We start from the raw sequence: 20,438 nt of genomic DNA, 5'->3' as shown, positions 1-20,438 counted from the left end.
GAGCTGTGGGGTGTTATAGGGCAGTGTCCTCACTGTCCCTGTGAGCTGTGAGGTGTTACAGGGCAGTGTCCTCACTCTCCCTGCCCATCTGAGCTGGGTCAGAGGCTGCAGGAGCTGTGTTGTGTTATAGTTTTCCCAGGCTGTTTGTGACTGGAAGCTGCTCCAGGACTTCTCCATGTGTATTCCAGGGGCTGCCATGAGGGACACGACCCCACCCCACCTCCGTGAGGTTCCACCCATCCCTTCCCCCTTGACACACACACACACTCTCCCCACAAGGTGGTTCTGACCCAAGAATCACTGATCTGGTGTCTAACAGGAGAGCCTGAGGGCAGTCTGGGGGATGATGAGTTTTTGGGCCATGATCTGATGGTTAGATATGATAATTAGCCATTATTATAAGGCTGTAACAGCTCTTCTGTGTGCTTGTGCTGAATGTCCTTCATGCACCTTGTGGCCTCAATAACGCCCTGCTCTCCACCCAACTTCACCAAACAGTCTGGGGAATTTTTCCTTTGGTTTTTGGCCTCACCAGGTGTCCCTTTTCCCTGCAGGGGAAGGTGGCCCAGACCGCCTGCATGTCGGCCTGCAAGCACCTCTCGACGTCGCTGCTGCAGCTGCTGCTGGAGGCCGAGGTGAGGCAGCTCACGCTGGGGGCCCTGCAGCAGTTCAACCTGGACGTGGAGGAGTGTGAACGTGAGTGCCCTGTCACCCCCTGTCCCCTTGCCTTGCCTTGCCTTGCCTTGCCTTGCCCCTTCCCTCTGTGTTTTGGATCTATAGAACCATAGAATCATAGAATCATAGCATCATAGAATCATAGAATCAGCTGGGTTGGAAGGGACCTCTGAGATCATCAAGTCCAACCCTTGATCCAACCCCGCCGTGGTTCCCAGCCCATGGCACTGATGCCACATCCAGTCTCACCTTAAAAACCTCCAGGGATGGAGAATCCACCACTTCCCTGGGCAGCCCATTCCAATGGCTGAGCACCCTCTCTGGAAAGAAATTCTTTCTAATGTCCAACCTAAACCTCCCCTGGCCCAGCTGAAGACCCTGAGCCCTCTTGTCTTGCTGATCTTTGCCTGGGAAAAGAGACCAACCCCCCCTGGCTCCCCCCTCCTGTCAGGGAGTTGCAGAGAGTGAGGAGGTCTCCCCTGAGCCTCCTCTTCTCCAGGCTGAACAGCCCCAGCTCCCTCAGCCTCTCCTCACGGGAATTGTGCTCCAGTCCCTTCCCCAGCCTCGTTGCTCTCCTCTGGACCTGCTCCAGGACCTCAATGTCCTTCCTGAGCTGAGGGCCCAGAACTGGACACAGCACTCCAGGGGTGGCCTCACCAGCACCGAGTCCAGGGGAAGAATCACTTCCCTGGACCTGTTGGCCACACTGTCCTTGGGGCAGAGGAAGCTCAGCAAGTTCTGAGATTTCAAAGTTTTGGTCTTCCTTTTCCTCTTTATTGCTGTGCTGGTGCTCTGCAGAGCATCCCTGCTTTTTGAGGTGGAGTGGTTTAAAAAATAGGAGACATTTGAGTGCAGAAGTTTATATTTAGGACTCTTTAGGAGAAGCTCTGGAGCCAGGCTGGAAGAGCTGGAGGGGTTCCCCTGGAGATGAGAAGTCTCCAGGGAGAGCTGAGAGCCCCTTGCAGGGCCTAAAGGGGCTCCAGGAGAGCTGGAGAGGGACTGGGGACAAGGCATGGAGGGACAGCACACAGGGAATGGCTTCCCATTGCCAGAGGGCAGGGATAGATGGGATATTGGGAAGAAGAAACCCTTTGCTCTGAGGTTGGTGATGCCCTGTCCCAGGTTGGGCAGAGAAGCTGTGGCTGCCCCTGGATCCCTGGAAGTGTCCAAGGCCAGGTTGGACAGAGCTTGGAACAACCTGGGCTCCTCAGAAGTTCTGGTTCTGTTCTGACCTCGGCCAACCGTCTTCTTTTCCTGCTGCAGGGATTGTTTTGCTCACAGTGAAACCTTTTTGCAAACTCAGTGTTATGGGAAAAAAGAGTCTTTGGGACAAACTGACAACATCTGCTCAGAGGTGTGTGTGGAGCATCATGGTGGTTTTGCTCTCAAACCTGCTCATTTTGGGTCATCTGGTGCCCACCTGAATTAAGACCGAAATCCTGAGGTTGCCTCGAAGTTGCTGCTTGTCCTACTCAGTAGAAGGGTTAAAAAAACAGAGCTCAAAGCAGACAAAATACTTTTTTTTCCTCCTATTTTTATAATTGAGCTAAAGCAGAGTGAACACACTTGTGCACAGGCTCCTCTTTGTGAGAGGGATGGATTTATTAATGGGATTAGTGTTGGGATGGATTGGTGGCCGTGGCTGGTGCAAACCCAGAACTTGATAGACCTGATAAGAAGTTCAGGAAATCTTTGCTAATGTATTTTGGGGACCATTTTTTTCCCCCCAAATATCCACTTTTTTGGCTTGGTTGAGGTGGAGATTGGGATGTAACTTGTTAATCATAGAATGAAGGAATGGTTTGGGTTGGAAGGGGCCTTTAAAGCTCATCTCATTCCAACCCCCTGCCAGGGACACCTTCCACTAGCCCAGGTTTCTCCAATCCCTGTCCAACCTGGCCTTGGACACTTCCAGGGATGGGGAATGACTCAGTGCCATCACCTGTGTTGGTTCCATCATCACCTGGCCCTTCCCACTCTCAAAATCCCTTCTTCCACCCTTTATCAAACACGTGTTTCCCTTTGGCTGCACCCACCAACACCGAGATTGAAATTCAGTGCTCAGAAACATCCCCCAGCAAGATTTGTGGTGTTTCTAACGAGCATATTTTTATTTTTTAATGTCCATTTCCAGTTTTCCAGCCCTCAGCCGAACAACCTGGGAGAAAGATCCCTGGTTAATGAGTCATATCCCAATCCTGCAGTTATATCACGTGTCACAATGAAGGCAGGGCCTTATTTTTCTTTCAGCAACCCCAAATTCTTCCTGTCTAATTTGGGGACCCATCAGTTCTTTGGGAGCAGATGAATTCCAATCAGTGCCCACAGAGGGACAGGAGATGTAGCTGGAAATAATGGGACCCATTTGTCATTAATAATTCCCTCTGTTTTGGCTGCAGATCCCGGCAGTTTTCTGCCCCATCGGGAACAGGGATCACTCAGCAGCAGCTCTTCCCTGCTGCAAGGAAAACAGATGGCATTTAATTCCAGGTTCAAAAGCACAATTCCTTAAATTCCAGTTGTTTTTGGAGGCAAGACCAGGAGCACTCAGACCTTGAGGAGCAGGTGACTCCAACCTGGGACAGGTGACCCGCTCCCCCATCCCGAGGTGCCGGAATGGAGACGGATTCCGGAGCTGGAATCTTCCAATCCATCACTGTCAGTCCCGGAACATTCAACCCAGACTAAGCCTTTTTCTTCCTTTTCAGCAGTAAAAACGTCTGGTGTCTTTGCTGACACCGGGAATCATTTTACTTCTCTTTTTTTGGGGCCGCAATTCCTCAAGTTTTTCATGTCAGGATGAGCCAATTCCCAGAGTGAACTGGTGCTTTCAAAAAATATGTTTCAATTTGATTTTTTCTTGGTTTTTTTCTCGTTTATTTTTTAGTTTTTTATCTGAAAGCACAGGTGTGAATCTCAGCATCTTTATTATACCAGCTTTGAATCTCAGCATCTTTATTGTACCATATTTAACTTCATGCCTTTCCCTCCATCCTCTTCCTCCCCCCAGATCCCCAAATCTTCCTTAGTTTATTAATTTTATCATATTAAAATAGGATTTCAGAGCTGTTTGGAGCACTTCCAGTGAGTGCTGTGATGTGGGAACGAGGCTACAGGGTTTTGATCCTGGAGTTTATCAGGCTTTTGTTTAAGTTTCTTCTGATGCCAGAGGAATAATGTGATTAAGAGAGGGGTGAGGCAAATCAATAGAAGGACTTATTTGTATATTAAGAAGAGTTTGTAGGTGGTGAAGATATTTTTCTGCATATTAGAGGCAGATATGAAATGCATTACAGGAAAATGGGTTTATATTCACAATCAACAATAATAGAGGTGAAAAAGGTGGGGATTTAGGTGAGGGACAGGACACAGGCAATGGCTTCCCACTGGAAAAGTGAAGATTTAGATTGGATATTGGAAATAAATCCTTCCCTGTGAGGGTGGTGAGGAACTGGAATAAATTTCCCGGAGAAGCTGTGGCTGCCCCTGAATCTCTGGAAGTGTCCAAGGCCAGGTTGGACAGGACTTGGAGCAACCTGGGCTAGTGGAAGGTGTCCATGCCCATGGCAGGGGGTGGAACTGGATGATCTTAAGGGTCCCTTCCAACCCCAACCATTCCATGATTCTGTGATTAGTTTTCCCAGACTGTCCCAAATACAAGATGAACCCAGTTTGGATGAGCTGCATGGGTGGCTTTAAAGAACATCTTTCCATCATGGACAAGAGATCCTGATGCCTGTACAAGGACACAGTTCAGCTCATCCCTGGGACCTCTCAGACCCTCTGTTTTCCCAGTAGGTTGCAGTTCCCTGGGAGGACGAGAGGAGCACATCCCACATTCCTTCCTTCCCACCTCTCCGCCTGTCAAAACCCAACCCTCCCTGGGAAACAAAACTGCCTTTTCCTGCTGTTAAAGTGGAGTGGGGTGATCTGTGCTGACAGCAGAGGTGGTTTCCCATCTTCCCAGAGCTGCTGTTTGTGCTCTTGGAAATGGGAAGGCAGATTTATGGGGGCTCCAAGTGACCACGGGCACAGAACTGGGAGCTTCTGCTCCACGGCTCTACGACCTTCCCGTGCTTGGATTGATCCTCCTTTATTTCTCCCTGAATTTATACCACCTTCATTTCCCTCAGCTGACCTTTCTTAGAGGTTGCAGAGCACTCAGAGTAGGAAGAGGGTTATTCCTGGTGAATTAGTGCCTATAAATATTCATGGAGAAGCTCCTGACCCCATCTGTGAGCTTCCGAAAACACGTACCCTTTCTGTCAGGATGCTGATGGGAATATTTAGACAATGCTCCCTACTTTAGCACAGGTCTTTGCAAGCCTGACTTGGGCAAACCCTGGGAGTTTGTGTGATGTCAAAGAGGAATTATCTCTCTCCAGCATTTTGACTTTGCCCCTGAGCTGAGAGGTCCTGCTTCCTTCACTCCCTCCAACCATCACATGATTGTGGGCCCTTCATCTGTCCTTTTATCTGTCACCTTCTCTCCTTTTAGCTTCAGTATTTCCCTGTTTTCCTTCTATCTCCTTTGAAAACCTGTTACTACTCCTGTGGTGTCCCCTCAGCCTCTCCTGTCCTTGTGTCTCCAAATTCTGCTCTCTGCTACAACATTTTGAAGATGTTTCTTACCAGGAGGGTGGGGAGGCCCTGGCACAGGTTGCCCAGAGAAGCTGTGGCTGCCCCTGAATCCCTGGAAGTGTCCAAGGCCAGGTTGGAGCACCCTGGGCTAGTAGAAGGTGTCCCTGCTCATTGCAGGAGTTTGGAACTGGGTGATCTCTCTTCCAACCCAAACCATTCCATAATTCTCTGATTTTGGATACTGTCCATCTCCAACACCTCCCCGTGTTCTACTTTGTTACCAGGATGTGAACTGGTATTTATATCCCCATCTTCAGAGTCCTTGGCAACTCTGTCAGGAGAGGTTGCCTCTGTCCACCCCTGATTTTGTTTGAGGAATTTTAGGAGCTCCCAGTTCCTCAGCTCTGCACCACCTTCCCTTCCCACCTGTCGTGGACACACAGTATTGATGCTCATCAACCTTTGCAGCCCAAATTAGAATCCCAGAATCCCAGAATGGTTTGGGTTGGAAGGGACCTTAAAGATCATCTCATTTCAATGCCCTGCCATGGGGACACCTCCCACTATCCCAGGTTGCTCCAAGCCCCATCCAACCTGGCCTCAGACACTTCCAGGGATGGGGAGTCCACAACCTCTTCAGCCGGTGTGAGATGTTCACAGTCCACTTTTTCTAGTATTTTAATGAAGAACTAAGAGACATCCATTGTGCATCTCAGGTTATGGCTTTGGGAACCCATGGAGATCCATAACTCGATTCTTGAGCCTGTCCTATGGATCGTGTGCCAGATTTCATGACACTTTTCCTTCCTGAAGAGCTTCTTTTTCTTCTACTTGGAAACATCTCATGGTCCACCACGGAGAAGGACCAGCAGGTCATCCCAGCCCCTGGGAGCACTTGTTTCTCTGCAGTGACAGCTCTCCAGGCTCAGCTTGGTTCCAGCAGGGAAACAAATGATGGAGAGGGATAGAAATTTTTCTTTAATCTGACCCAGTTCAGGGTATTTTGGGTGACTCCTCCCTCTTCCCACAGCTCTCTGGAATTACCCAGATGGGAATGAGCTTTGGTAATTCGGTCTGTGATGGGGAACAGCTTCAAAGTGGGGTTGTGTGGGAATTGTGTGGGTGAAGGATAAGCTCGGTGTGGAAACTGGGTGAAGTAGAAGCTCAATGTGGAAATTGGGACCTTCTCTCTGTTTCTCTTGCCTCAATTCCTACCCATCATCTCCCACCTCTTTTCCTCACAAACTTCTCCAGCGTCCACACGGAGATTTATTCCTCAGCTTCAGTATCCTCAAGGTGTCACTTTGTCCCTCTGGAAGAGGAACAAGACGTCCCATCACTTGGCTTTTCTAGGATAGTCTTCCAAGGGTTTATCTGAGGAAGATGACTTTGAGACCTCCATCCTTCCCTGAGGAATACTGAGATGGTTTTTCCCCCAAAACTTGTCCGACCACCAGCAGATTGTCCAGGTTCCCTTCCACAGGAGCTGCTGGAACTTCGATCCTGCGTCTCCGCCGTCAGGAATTCCGATGGCGTTGTGTAAATCCTCCCCCAAAATGATGTTTTTGAGGAACGAAGCCGCCAGCTGTGCCCCTTTGAAGTGCCAGGACGTGCCAGGCCCCGTGTTTGGGGGCACAAAGGAGGTCCCCCCGCCCGCCATCGTCGCTTTACAGTGGATGTCTCTTTTCTGGTGGGCGTTTGAACTCTTTATTCTTTGTCCATTGTAAAGGGCTTAACGGTTCCTGTGCCTTGATTCTTTCATCAGTGAAATGTTTTGGAAGGGAGGTTAGAGTCCCCCTGTGACCTGCCCTGGGTGGCCCAAGCCTGTAGCCCTTGCAAAGACATTACTTTTTTGGCCTGAACACAAACCCCTCAAACCTTTAGCCTGGCTAAATGCTTTGTACAAACAGCCGCATACTGATCTGCTCTATTCTCCTGTGATTTTCTGCTCAAGGGGCTGTACTGTGGGTTGCTTGCTATGTTTGCCACTTGCCTTGGTAGTGAAGACAGAACAATAAACGAATCCGACAGTACTGAGGCCAACACTGTGCTTGGTTGTTCTGAGAAAATTATCCTGAAATCTGGTTGAAGAGATTAAAACCAAGAAGAACTGGCTGTGTCTCTCCTCTAAAGCTCCGTTCTCTTTTTTGTTTCTTCTTTTTTTTTTTTCCCCCCCTTTAAGACTCTGTTCATTCCTCCTTCAAACCAAGTTGGTGGCATTGGTATGTAAAGTGTGACCTACGATCACAGGAGTACGGCCGTGGGGTGAAGTGTTGCATTCATTCCTGCCCGGGCTCCTCCCAGCCAAGGGCTGGAGCGGCTTTTTTGGAGTGTCTGGGCCGTGTTCTCCACCTCGTTTCTCCTCTAACACGAATCATATCAGCTCGTTGCGCTGCTTGGATGTCAGTCGTGGAATCACGGAATGGTTTGGGTTGGAAGGGACCTTAAAGATCATCCAGTTCCAACCTCCTGCCATGGGCAGGGACACCTCTCACTAGAAGGTTCCAGTGCGTTGTTAATTCAGTAGAGACTCTTCTTCTAGTGAGAATTGCTCTTCAAACAAGTGTTGGTTCAATGTGGGACCATCATCATGTGCTGTGGTCACTCACAGCTCTCCCAGCCTTCCTCCCCTATGATTCCTGAAGAATCACAGAATCACAGAATGGTTTGGGTTGGAAGGGACCTTAAAGATTCCAACCCCCTGCCATGGGCAGGGACACCTTCCACTTGCCCAGGTTGCTCCAAGCCCTGTCCAACCTGGCCTTGGACACTTCCAGGAATGGGGCAGGCAGAGCTGGGAACAATGGGAAGGGACAATGGGAAGAGAGAGCTAAAGGTGAGCTGCCGATGAGCATCCACATCTTGGGCTGGAATCTCTCTTGGGTTGCTCATGAGCAGATGACAACAGTGACAAATTCACGGGTGTTGTGCAAACATCCCCAGTCACAGCCACTTCCTCGTGAGGGTTTGACGTTCATGCTTTTGGGAGGATCTTAAATTTCACAGCTCCCTGTGTGCCTCTTCGCTCGATTCCTACCAGCTGCAAAGCCCTTCATCCAAAATAGAAAACCCGCTTTCGTCGCGGCCCTTTCAGGGTTTGCTTCCCAGTGTTCCTGCAGATATAATCGGGAACATGATGTGACCCCATCCTTGGATGGTGGGACATTGGGACCCAGGGATGTCTGAGCCACCCAGGGGAGTTTCATCCCTTGAGAAGATGCTCCAACACTGTTTCTCACATCTAAATATTTTTAGCTTCTCAGGTATGTGCTTTTCCAAAGCGGGGCTGGTTTAGGATTGATGTGGCTTTGGGGATAATTTTTCCAGATGAGGCAGTGGGGTGCAGAGGGATTGTGTGAAGATGATTTATCCCTTGCAGATCAGAGGCAGAAGGCTTGGGTTAGTCCTCCCTTGTGTGTGTGCTGGCTCGGGCAAGCTGCAGGCAAATTTTACAGCCAACATACATTAAAATGCCTTTACAGTTAGGATTAATTAAACCAGTTTTCTGGGGGGTAAATGTAAACTCCCTGTGTCCTGAATGTTGCAGGATTGGGCAGTGAAACTGGTTGGAAGCTGAAACAGCTCCGATCTCATGGAATCATGGGATGGGTTGGGTTGGAAGGGACCTGAAAGCTCATCTCATTCCAACCCCCCGCCATGGGCAGGGACACCTTCCATTATCCCAGGTTGCTCCAAGCCCCTTCCAACCTGGCCTTGGACACTTCCAGGGATCCAGGGGCAGCCACAGCTTCTCTGCCCAACCTGGGCCAGGGCCTCCCCACCCTCCCAGCCGACAATTCCTTCCCAATAATCTCTGTCCAGTCCTATCCCGTGCAAAACTCTGCAGGCACAACCACGAACGGTTCCTCCTGGCTCTGCCTTGTGCTTTTCGTGCTTTTCCTCTCCGAAACCTAGATGGGAGAGGTCACATCCCGAATTTCTCTTGGTATTTTTGTTTTTTGTATTTTTTCATTATTCCTCTCGAGCAGCAAGGTGGGATAGGAGTGCTGGTTTTCCAGGCGTGTTTGCTGCTGTCCTGCAGCAGTTCTCACTTGACTGATCACCGCGAAGATGAGCGATGGCTCCAATCTCAAAGCTCTTCTGGCGTCTGAGACTATTAAAAAGCAGAGCTGTGGGTGTCTGACAAGTGGCCACAGTGCCCCTGGAGGTACCTGTGTCTGTGTTGAAGGATGTTCTCCATCCCAAGGTTTTAATGGAAGGTGGAACGAGAAAGTTGACAAATAACCCTTCTTTGCTTCCCAGAAATAAGAACAGGGCTGAATCCTGGTGTCTAATTCATTAATCTCTTCTCGTTAGAGCCGTGGGGCTGCTCCTGGGATGGGGCTGCTCTAGGAATTCTTTCAAAATAGGAATGTGATGATTTATTTGCCCTCTTCTGCGGCATTTGCTTGATAGGTTTTGGAAGGAGAAGCGTTCAAGGAGAAGACCATCTGGCACGAAGTGACTTTGTCCATTAGTCCCTCTGATTAGCCACGGAGACAAAAGGCAAAACCCTCCTTCCTTATTGTCCAGCCATCCTTAACCCTCAGATTTGTGGAGCTTTAGGAGCTGTTCTGAGGATCTCTGTGGAGTAAAAAGCAGGATAGTTGGGCAATAATGGGCCATATAAGTGTAAAATCTATGTGCTGGTGCATATTTTCCTCTCCCTTCTTCCTCATCGCTCGGTTTCATCCCGAGAAAACCTTTCATTCCAGGGTTGAGGGCAGATGCTCCCGCTCGAGTCTTTGGCGACGTCGAGTTGTGGCTTCGCAAGGGAGGCCCCGTGGGTGCTGAAAGGAGGAGAGAGGAGATAAAGCTGTAACCAGAGAGGGTGAAAGCGAAGTGAAGTCGGGCAAAACCAACCTCGGGCGCGTCGTCAAAGGGCACCCTTGGATCCGTGCGGTCCTTGGCTCCGCTGAGTGCCGTGGAAGGACTGAGGTCCTCCGACACGGCTTCATTCAAGTGGGTTTAGGTTTGGCTTAAAGGGTGGATTAGAAGAAAAAAATGAATGACCAGAGTATGAAATTTTGGCCAGGTTACACTGGGGAAGGAGATAAACGTGGCCCTGGGGAATATTCTCTTCGCCTCGGAAGCCGATGTTGTTCAGTTGTCAGATGTCTTCATCCACCGGGAACCAACGTGCCACCCAACGGCTCTTCCCGAGAGCCACCAGATCATGCAAATGATCTTTGCTGCCCAATAATTAATGGTGCTGCCGGGCATATTTTTTTGATGAATGCTCGTGGGGCCTGGTGACAGGCGTGAAATTAGAAAATTCCTTCAGCGCCCTAAAATATAAATAGCTTTCGGAACTGAAAAGGGAGTTTTCACAGCTGAAGATTTTATTGTGTCGAGAGGAAAAAACTTTTCCACCCCCCCGTCCCCCCTCTTTCTTCTGGGCGAGTTGTTTGTCCGTTCACAAAACAAATACTCTGGAGCCCAGTGCGGCTCATGGGAATAAATTTCAGGTCGAATTAGTACAGTTTCCTTGCTGTCAGGACGGTGGAATTAATGGTGTTTTGATGACACGAATTTTGAAGGGCGAACAAAGACGCTGAAGGGAGGGAGACATGACTCCTTAGAAGCGCGGTCCTCCTCTCCCCCAGCCTCTCTTGTCTTCCCTGTCATCCGTCTGCCAATCTCCCTGTCCATGGTTAGTTAAAGGCGCTTTTTATCCTCTTTTCTTTCCCACAGAGTTTGCCAGATCCGGCCCAGTGCCTGGGTTCCAAGGGGACACGCTGCAGTTGGCCTTCATCGACTTGAGACAAGTAAGTCTTTGTGTTTTTGTTTTTTGTTTTTCTTTTAAGATGTGTGACTGAAGACCATCAGGTCTTAAGGGAAGGGGAGAGGAGGGGAAACGGCGTCAGTGATTTACGCCAGAGACCTATATTTCCCCCCCCTCCTCCTCCTCTCCTGTCTCTCGAAGCCACCTCCTTATTGAGCGCTCCGGAGGCTCCTGGAGGTGGTGGAGGTGAAAAGGGCTGGTGGGACGGGGCTGAGGAAGAAAGCCAGGCCTGACCCTGGGCCGGTGGGGCCCATTGTGCTCCCGTTGGCTTCTGCGGCCGTGGCGCGGAGGGAACGCGGCGGCTCCGCGGGCGGACGCCGAGCAGGTGGTGGAACAGAGAGAGCAGTGATGCAGAGCCCGCCCGCCTCGGGGACTTTTGTTCCTCAGATAATGCCCCCAGAGGCGTTTGAGAGGGCAGGGGGGATTTTTGCATTCCCCTGTGCCCCTTCGAGGGTTTGTGGCCCTCTCTGGCTCGGCCACCCCCCCCTCCCCGGTCCCCTCTTGCCCGGCCACGAATGACAAAGTGGCTCTTGGGGAAGGTGACACTGGGGAAGGCTCCACCCATGGGTGGCCACCTCTGGAGGGGGCCCCATTAGAGCCAAGTTGACCACAGCAGGTAGTGAGGCATCTGTGGGGCTTGGCAAAGCCAGTTTAGGGAAAAGGGCCATTCTGGGGAGTCATTTGTTTGGGCTAGAAATGGGCATTATTGATACACTAGGCCGGGGGGAAAAGTGAGGTGGTCCTGTCATCTCTTGGCACCGAAGATGGATGGGTTGGATAGAAAGTCTGAATGAAGTAAGACTCAATGACTGATGCTTCTCTCCTATTAAAACAATCTTTTTTTGTCTGTTAAACCCCCCTGGCTTTGTCCCTCCTGCCATCATGATGCAGTGCCTCTTGTTTTCAGGGTTGACGTAGCTTGCATTCTGAAAACTTTTGGGTGCCGAGGGTATTTCTTCCATCTGCATAATCCCTTGTATCGATGATCTCCTACCACCGGGGCTCTGATTCACGCTTGGAGCCGCTTTTTAACCCGTCGGGGTTTGAGAACTTCTCAGAAAACCCGATTGATGCGCGGGCAGCAATTTGTCATCCCGCGGCGCTTGTGCGGAGCAGCGAGACGTTTTAATAACGTGGAGGTGCCTCTTTTCGGTCTTGGGCCTGCCAGGAGCTGCCAAAGTTGTTTGCAGAGCGGTCAAAGTAGTGGCAGAGGTGTGGATTATCACTGCCCTGCCTTGACACTTTTATCTTCATCAAGTGCTTCTTGGCACTTGGTTGACCGGGGGGACCCCACGCGCCCGCGGCCTCCCGGGTGTGAGGAGACGTGGAAGCTTTGGGCCTTTTCCAAGCCCCAGGGTGGGAATGCAGGGGTTCTGAAGAGGAAAGCGGTGGCTGTTTGAAGAGTGAGACGCCTTCAAAGTGCTCAGAGAGGTTCAGCCGTGCTGAGGCAGGGAAATAAATGTGTGTGAGGTTCAGAAGTGCAGAGCTCAGCCAAGGGAATCCACCTTGGGGGAGGAGAAGGCTGAGCCTGCTCCTCTGGCAAACGGTCTTCTTTGTGCATGGGGGTTTTCCTCTTTGTTTGGGAAGGGAATCCCAACTTTTTTAATTGTATTTAGAAGTATATCTGAATTTCAAGGCCGGGTTGGATGCGCTCAGAGCAGCCTGGTCTGGTGGAGGGTGTCCCTGCCTGTGGCAGGAGGTTGGAACTGGATGATCTTGAAGATCCCCTCCAACCCAAACCATTCTGTGGTTCTGTGAGTACTGTGAGGAGAAAGGGAAGATGCTCCTGCCTGTGGACTATCAGGTGAGGACAGGCAGTCCTGGGTCTTCTGGATCACAGGGATGCTTGTTGATGCCCAGTGTTGTACAGATAGTGGACAACACCTCACTGCTCCAAGCAGAGATGATTCCACCTCTCACTGCCTTATCAAGTTTAGCAACAGCATGGAAAGGTGAGATAGTTCCAAGATCCCCTGGTCCTGACAGTGGCCTATGGGTCACCCAACTCCATCCATGTGAAGCTGTTTCGTTCTTCAAGTTGGTTTTAATTTGTTCTTTTTGCACGTTGTGTTCTCTGTCTTTATGCCACTGAATTAAACTGAAATAAGGTAGTTTTAAATTAGATCTTGGGAAGATGTGAGGGTGGGGAGGCCCTGGCCCAGGTTGCCCAGAGAAGCTGTGGCTGCCCCTGGATCCCTGGAAGTGTCCAAGGCCAGGTTGGAGCAACCTGGGCTAGTGGAAGGTGTCCCTGCCCATGGCAGGGATGATCTTCAAGGTCCCTTCCAACCCAAACCACTCTGTGATTCTGTGAAATGTTAACACAATATTGACTTAAAAGATACCACCTGGAACTGTTTGTGCTTCTGGCTGTTTTCACTGGGCAGAAATGCACCAAAATAGGGAGGTTAAAGGGATTTCCCCTCCCTTCCCAACATAGTTCAGTAGTAGCTGTTACAGAGCAATTGTAGATCAGAGAAAAAATTCAAAATAATGGGGGGTGATCAAGTTTAGGGGAATGACCAAAATTGATTCTTGGTACAGTAAAATATGAACTGATAGGAAAACGTGGTGACTCGGTTTATGTCTTGAATACAGATCCCTGTAGTGGGAAATAAACACTGAAAAGGTGCTGTCTTGGGGCATCAGAGCTCCTCCTTGAGTACATTGCAGGTCTGATTTTCCTCCTGTGCTCAAGGAAATTGGGAGCAAATCCATCACCATGTGGTGAAGAGGAAAAGAGTCAAGCCCAGATGATCAAAATCACTCTTCCGAGCAGACAGTAATTTAAAAAGGGGCTTTTCTTCCCATCCTGGGACAATTCTAAATCCACAAATACCTCTAATGAAGTGCTAAAATAAACCAAGTTGCATCTCAAATCCTTCTGTAGGAGTGAGACTTGAATATTTAAGGTTTTACAAGGAAACAATGGTTTTCCCCCTAGAGTTTAACTTTGCTCTTACCCCCTCAGTGCTGTGTTTGAGGAATCTAATCCCACAAAAAACCTTGTTAAAATATGAAATAACTGAGCCTTCTGCCTCTTGCTTTCAACCACTGGATGTCCAAATCCCTCTGAGAATCTCCAGGAGCTTTGGGATCAGCCCAGAGCCTGCTCTTGGGATCAGTTCCTGTTTTTTTCTCCGGCTTCTGGCCAGCTGAGAATGCTTTAACTCTGCGTTTCCATGGGTTTGTTGGGAGCAAGGGAGTGGAAGAGGAAGGTCTGATGTTTGTCTGTGGAGCTGCTGCAATGCTGATCTCCCCTCACAGCCAGATCGACGCTCGTGGCCGCCTTCCAAGGGGAATCTGTGTCCAGCACTCCAAGAATTTCACTCTGGGCTCCGGTGAGGGAATGTAGGGGGTGGATTAGAGCTCTGCTCCAGGCCTCTCTCTCCCTCTGTCCAGGGAATCATAAATCCCATGTGTTGAATTTCCTCTGCGAGCGCTAAATTCAGCGTCGAGGGAGATCTGGGGAAAGGCAGGTGGGAACCCACCTGGTTGGAGGGACGTGGATGTGCAAGGGATGGGGACAGGGAGATTCCACTCCTCTCCATCATTTTCGTGGTTTATTTTATGGCTGTGACTTGGTGGGTTTGGATTTCAACATCAGCTCTTCAAAGCCCAGCAGTGAAGTTAAGACAGACAAGATCAGGGTTAGATGGGATATTGGGAAGGAATTCCTGGCTGTGAGGGTGGTGAGGCCCTAGCACAGGTTTTCCAGAGAAGCTGTGGTTGCCCCTGGATCCCTGGAAGTGTCCAAGGCCAGGTTGGATGGGGCTTGGAGCAACCTGGGCTAGTGGAAGGTGTCCCCTGCCCATGGCAGGGGGTGACACTGGATGGTCTTTAAGGTCCCTTCCAACCCAAACCATCCCGTAATTTTGTGTTTACTGCTTGTCCCATAACAGGTATTTTGTGTGTATTTTCCCATGTTGGAAAGCCAGTTGTGGTTGTTGTGGGCTCCTGTTGGATCCTGGCCCAGCTGGGGAATGAAAGGTCTCCCTCTGATGCGTTAATTTTTTTTCCTAATACCTCTGTTAGAGATGCTTAATAAAAACTTGTTCCCCTCAGGAACTCAATTCCCATCTATCCCTTTCATAGAATCCCAGACTGGTTTCCCAGGGAATGGTCATGGCCCCAAACCTTCCAGAGCTCAAGGAATGTTTGGACAACGCTCTCAGGGACAGGGTGGGATTGTTGGGGTGTCTGTGCAGGGCCAGGAGCTGGATGGATGATCCTTGTGGGTCTCTTCCAACTCAGGACATTCCATGATTCTCTGAGATGTATAGCCCTTTCTCCTGCTGCTTCCATGTGGTCCAGGGCTTCCATACCCAGCTCAGGGCATAGTGAAGGGAAAGCCCCTAAAAATTTGGGCCCCTTGACACGACACTGAAGGCTCTGGCCACCTCTGTGCTCTGGTACCTGAGGCGTTGTGATGGTGGGAAGGTGGAGATGATCCCTCCAAGCGCTCCAAGGGACCATCCAGAACAACATTCCCACCATTCCCACCAGGCAGGAAGCTTTGGGTTGGGTTTTTTTTGAACCTGTTTTTACATATTTTGCTGTTAAATGTGGTTTAAAGTCACGAGATATCCGAGGAGCAACATGAAAACAAGACACTGAATGAGCCTCTGAGCCAGCCCCGACTCTGCTGCTGGGGAAACTGGTTTGGCTGATTTTTTCCCAGCTTGTTTTGCTGGTAGATCCAACAGAAGCTGGAAATCACATTAAAGGGCTGATCAATTAAACGAACCATCCTGGCGAGGTGTCTCCTCTCCGCATGTACTTGCTTGTGTCTCCCAAGGGCTCTGTTGGAGGAGGAGCTGCAGACAGATGAGCCGGGTTTGTTAGTCACTGGATGCAGCGGGGCAGAGATGAAAAGGTGACTCATGGGTTTTTTCAGCTCGTTTCTGTGGCTGTTTCTCATCTCCAGGTTGTTCTCTGGGCTCTCATCCCCCTGCCCCACTTGCCCGTCTTCGACCTCAGCTCGGCCGGTTCTCCCATGGCACTGTGCTCTCTGTTTTTCTGGAGAAACTGTGGCTTCCCCATCCCTGGAAGTGTTTGTGGCCAGGTTGGAGGGAGCTCTGAACACCCTGGGCTAGTGGAAGGTGTCCCTTGGAACAGCTGAGCTTTAAGGTCCCTTCCAACCCAAAGCATTCCGTGATTCCATGATTGTGAGAAGCACTCCTGTACTTTTGGGTCTCAACATCTTTGGTGTGTTTAATGCCCTTTGCAAGGAGAATTTACCATGGGAAGAGAACATTTCCATTTCACATCTCCCTTAATCATCAGAGAATCATTAAGGTTGGCAAAGCCCTCCAAGATCATGAAGTCCAACCATCAGCCTCTTCCATTCTCTCCTCTCTTTTGACCTGCATCCCTTCACTCCTGTGTTCATCCTGTGTCCTCTCCTTGCTTAATGACACTTGATTTGACTTACTTAATTCATGTAACCATTTAATTTAATTAATTTAACCATTCTACCACATCCTCCTCTCCAGCCCCGTGATCCAAAGCCCTGGGCTGGCTCTCAAGCCCTTCCAAGTACATTGAAATAATCCAGTGGAACATTGAATTCCGTGAATCCTTCACTCAACCTTGAGCACTGAGAGGTGTGAAGGCACATGCTGCAGTTGAGCCCTAATTCCTGATTTCCCAGCAGTGCTGGGTTGGGGCTGGTGTGATCCCTGCCCTTAGACAGGGGGGTTTGCTGTTAAGATCTCATCTCCAGGCCGTTCATTCCCTTTGTGGCTCCTCTCCGAGCTCCTGCCACTGATGGATATCTCCTGGATAATGCATCCAACGTTACTCATCGTGTTCATTAAGGTGGTGCCCACGGGCCATCCCGTTTTTTTGCTGGGTCTTGTGCAAACACGAAGACCTGAAGAGTCTCAGAGCAGATGATGGAGCCCAGAAAGGGCAGGTGTCTGACTTCCAGCTGAACTAATTACTGCCAATTAAATGATATTTTGTTTCCTGACACCCCCTGAGAGTGATAGAGGCTTTTCTAGGCATCCAGAGGCCATAACCACAGCAGCTTCCCAGAAATTATTATTATTATTATTATTATTATTATTATTATTATTATTATCCCAGAAGTTATGAACGTTATCGCCTTCATCCTCTGACCAACCTCTGGACTTCCACAGACCCAAATTATCCTGGTTTTTCCAACTGCCAGATTGCCAGGGGAGACCAAAGCAAAGGTGCAGCCTGGGGTTCATTTCTGGGGAAACTCAGGGGTGTCTGGGCTGCCCCAGCACCGTGCTGAGGTTCCTCTCCCAGGTTACCTGTAAGACAAAAAAAAAACACACAAAAAAAGACTTGGATATTACTTTTCCCTTTTAAAAAATGCTTGGATTTTTTTTTTTCCTAAATCTACATTTGGAATGAAATTTCCTTTGAAAATGTGTGTAGTTAGAGATTTAATAAGTTACAGATTTAATAAGATTTAATAAGACTCCACCACTGCCCTGGGCAGCTGTGCCAGGGCTGGACAACCCTTTCCATGAAGGAATTTTCCCAATATCCAACCTAAATCTCCCCTGGCACAGCTTGAGGCCATTTCTTCTTGTCCTGTCCTGGGAGAAGAGACCAACCCCCTTTAGTCAAGGTGTTTAGGTGTCTCCATTCATCCCTCTCCCCACCCCATGGCTCCTTAGGAAACTTGGAAGAGGTGAAGAAATGGAAAGAGAAGAGGAAAGGAATGACTTTAGAAACAAGACAAGCAAAATTCACAAACAAAACCCCGAAGATGTTTAATGAGGGTTCTTTTCTTGGCCTAATGACACTTTTGATGTCGCCTGATCCTTCTGCCTTGGTGGTGGCACCTTGATGGTTTAACCCTTTTGGTGACATCCCACCAAGCTGCGTCCTTTTCTCTGGAAAACCACTTGGACCTCAATTAAAAGCTGTCTCAAGGCAGTTGTGACACATCTGAGAAGTAGCAAGAGATGGTTTGCAAGCTGTCTTGGGACCTCCTACAGTTCAGGCTGAGCTCCAACTGATATCCAGGCTCTCCCAGGCATCCCACACCTCTGGAGCTGCTCACTCTGCTCAGGATACTCATTGGGAATGTTGTTCCACGTTGGGAACCCATCGTGGATGATACATAAAGCCATTTTTTCTCCTCTCCAAAGCATCTTTCTGTGGATTCATGTGCTCAGACATGGATTGGTGGGCAGGCATTGCCCAGGGAGCCTTGCAGGAATCCCTCAGGCTGCGGCTGACCCGGCACACCGGGAAGGACATTCCAGGGGCTTGGCCAAACCACTGTGTTTCTTGCTTGTTAGACTCAGGGTTCCTTTTTTTTTTCAGTGCCCAAAACCCCCAATATTGGGAAAGGGCACATTAAGTAGCTTATTTATTTTTAAATCAGTGTTAAGTGCCTGACTCACAAAGGAAGGATCCTTCAAAGTTTGGGCTGGAATTCCAAGCTGTGCTCTGCAGAAAAGGGATGGGGAGAGGGAATGACAACAAGGAGTGAGCTCAGAGGAAATTTAGAGCCTTAACTCTGATTTTCCTGCCTTGTTGGGTTTAAACCAGCCTTTATATTCCTTTAAACCCGGCCTTTTGTAGTTCAGTTGTATTAAAATCACAGCGACCCCTCGGCCTCAGAATCCATCTCTCTCCATCCAGGAAGGATGTGCTGGTGTGGTGAGGATTTAAAAGTGCCTGGATGCTCCCCAGAGCCTTCAAGCAAAACAAAAAAGAAAAAAATGAGGAGTGCAAACATATTCTGTTAGCACTTCTCTGCTCTGCCTGGGTTTCCGTCGCTCGGGCACGGCGGTGGAAATTGTGGAGCCTGTCGACACTTTACGGGCTGGAACAATGAAAGCAAACAAACAATCAAGTCCTCTTTCACTGGGAGGGTTTTTCTGGCCTGGACAAAAGAAATAAAGGGCGGAAATGAGGAATTGAAAGGGAGAAATAGAGTTTTCTGCCTCCTGGTTGGGCACTGAGTTCTTTGAGATGTCGCGTCGCCAGGGCGCGGAGCGGGGATCGATGTCGGGAGCAGGAGATGGTGAGGTGGGAGATGCTTTTCTCACCATAATCATGGATTCACAGAATGGTTTGGGTTGGAAGGGACCTCAAAGACCATATTCTTCCAACCCACCTTCCACTAGACCAGTTTGCCCAAATTTTGTGGTGAAACAAGCAGTGCAGCCACTCAGGTGGGACCCATGGAGAACCTCGGCCAAAGGGGACTTTGCGCTGGCACAGGAACATGATTCCATTGGATTTTATTCCTTTAAGACCCGACTTTGGCCCCTTGGCTCCTCCTGAGCACCTTCAGCTCAGGCTGCCCGTGGTCCATCCCCCTGGAGCAGGTTCAGGGATGAGGGTGGGGGGCAGGATCTCCTCCCCTCTTTGCCCTCTGATTGCGGGAGGCCGAGACAGCCCCTCATCCAACCAGGAAAATGGACACCACTGGAGTTACAGGGCCCACTGGCACCTTTAACCTGCTGATTGAGGCGGGACTGATGGGGAATGGAGAGGGCCAGAGGTGGTTGCCCTTCACCTCAACATCCCCGTGAAACCAAACCCGCCCCCGGCGATCGGTGCGTGCCCGGGAGACGTCGCTGCTGAGCTGGGGAGGAAGAGCATTCCATAAAGGAAGCTTTCATGGAGCTGCCTTTCATGACATCCTACCTTCACCCTGTGCACCGTGGGGGTTCCCCCCCCCCCCCCCCGAGAGCTCCCATTGAAAGAGAAATGTCTCCCAGCTCCCTGGGACACCCCAGCTGGATCTCGGTGGGTGGCAAAGGCAGCTTTGTGGAGCAGCCTTGTCTCGGAAGCCGCGGGGAAACAGAATCCCAATTCATCCGTGTAATTCTTCTCCTTGGGATCTCTCGAGTGCAGCCGGAGCGTTTCAGGGCGAGGAAACATTATCTCCTGGTATTTTGCCAGTCGGCTTTCAGGAATAACCCCCAGTGGTGTGATGGACATCTGGGGGCATCCCACAGGACAGGAGCACTGGTGCTGTTGTCCATCAAGGTGCCCCTGATCCCTCAGGAATGAGCAGTTAATTGCATCCCAGTCACCCAGCCTTGAAGCGCTTCGTTGTCGGAGTCTCCCATGGATTTTTTTTTTCCCCTGTTTGATTTCAAGAGTACAAACACTGAGTGGGGTTTATGTGGAGCTGGACACGTGGATTAAGAGGTTAATCAACGAGATGAGCTCTGTGAGGAAAGGCAGGTGACTGATGTGTGAGAGAGGAGACACTGGAGAGGGAACTTGACCTCTTCACGCTTCAAGTGGAGCCGTGGAGAGAAGCTGCAGGAGTGGTGGTGGAGCTTTGGAGGAATCCATCAGGGAGGAGATGGCTCCAAATAAGCTGAGAATTGAGATTAAGATGAGTTTAATATTCTATTGCAGCCAAGGATTCCTGGGTCACTTGAGGTCA

The 20,438-nt window shown here is 49.8% G+C and overlaps 1 protein-coding gene across 1 annotated transcript in view; it reads left to right on the top strand.

Moving 5' to 3' along the window:
* Positions 1-20,438, top strand: part of EXOC6B (exocyst complex component 6B) — a 326,193-nt gene that overhangs the window by 239,205 nt on the left and 66,550 nt on the right. The window contains exons 19-20 of the mRNA XM_027701907.1: positions 555-696; positions 10,951-11,024. Of these exons, the coding sequence (XP_027557708.1) occupies positions 555-696; positions 10,951-11,024 (216 nt within the window). The remainder of the gene's footprint in view (positions 1-554; positions 697-10,950; positions 11,025-20,438) is intronic.

The sequence above is a fragment of the Neopelma chrysocephalum genome, unplaced genomic scaffold (genome assembly GCF_003984885.1).
Source record: "Neopelma chrysocephalum unplaced genomic scaffold, ASM398488v2 Primary Assembly neopelma1_174, whole genome shotgun sequence".
Classification (NCBI taxonomy): Eukaryota; Metazoa; Chordata; class Aves; order Passeriformes; family Pipridae; genus Neopelma; species Neopelma chrysocephalum.
Note: the sequence above shows the minus strand (reverse complement) of the source record. Positions and strands in the feature narration are given on the sequence as shown.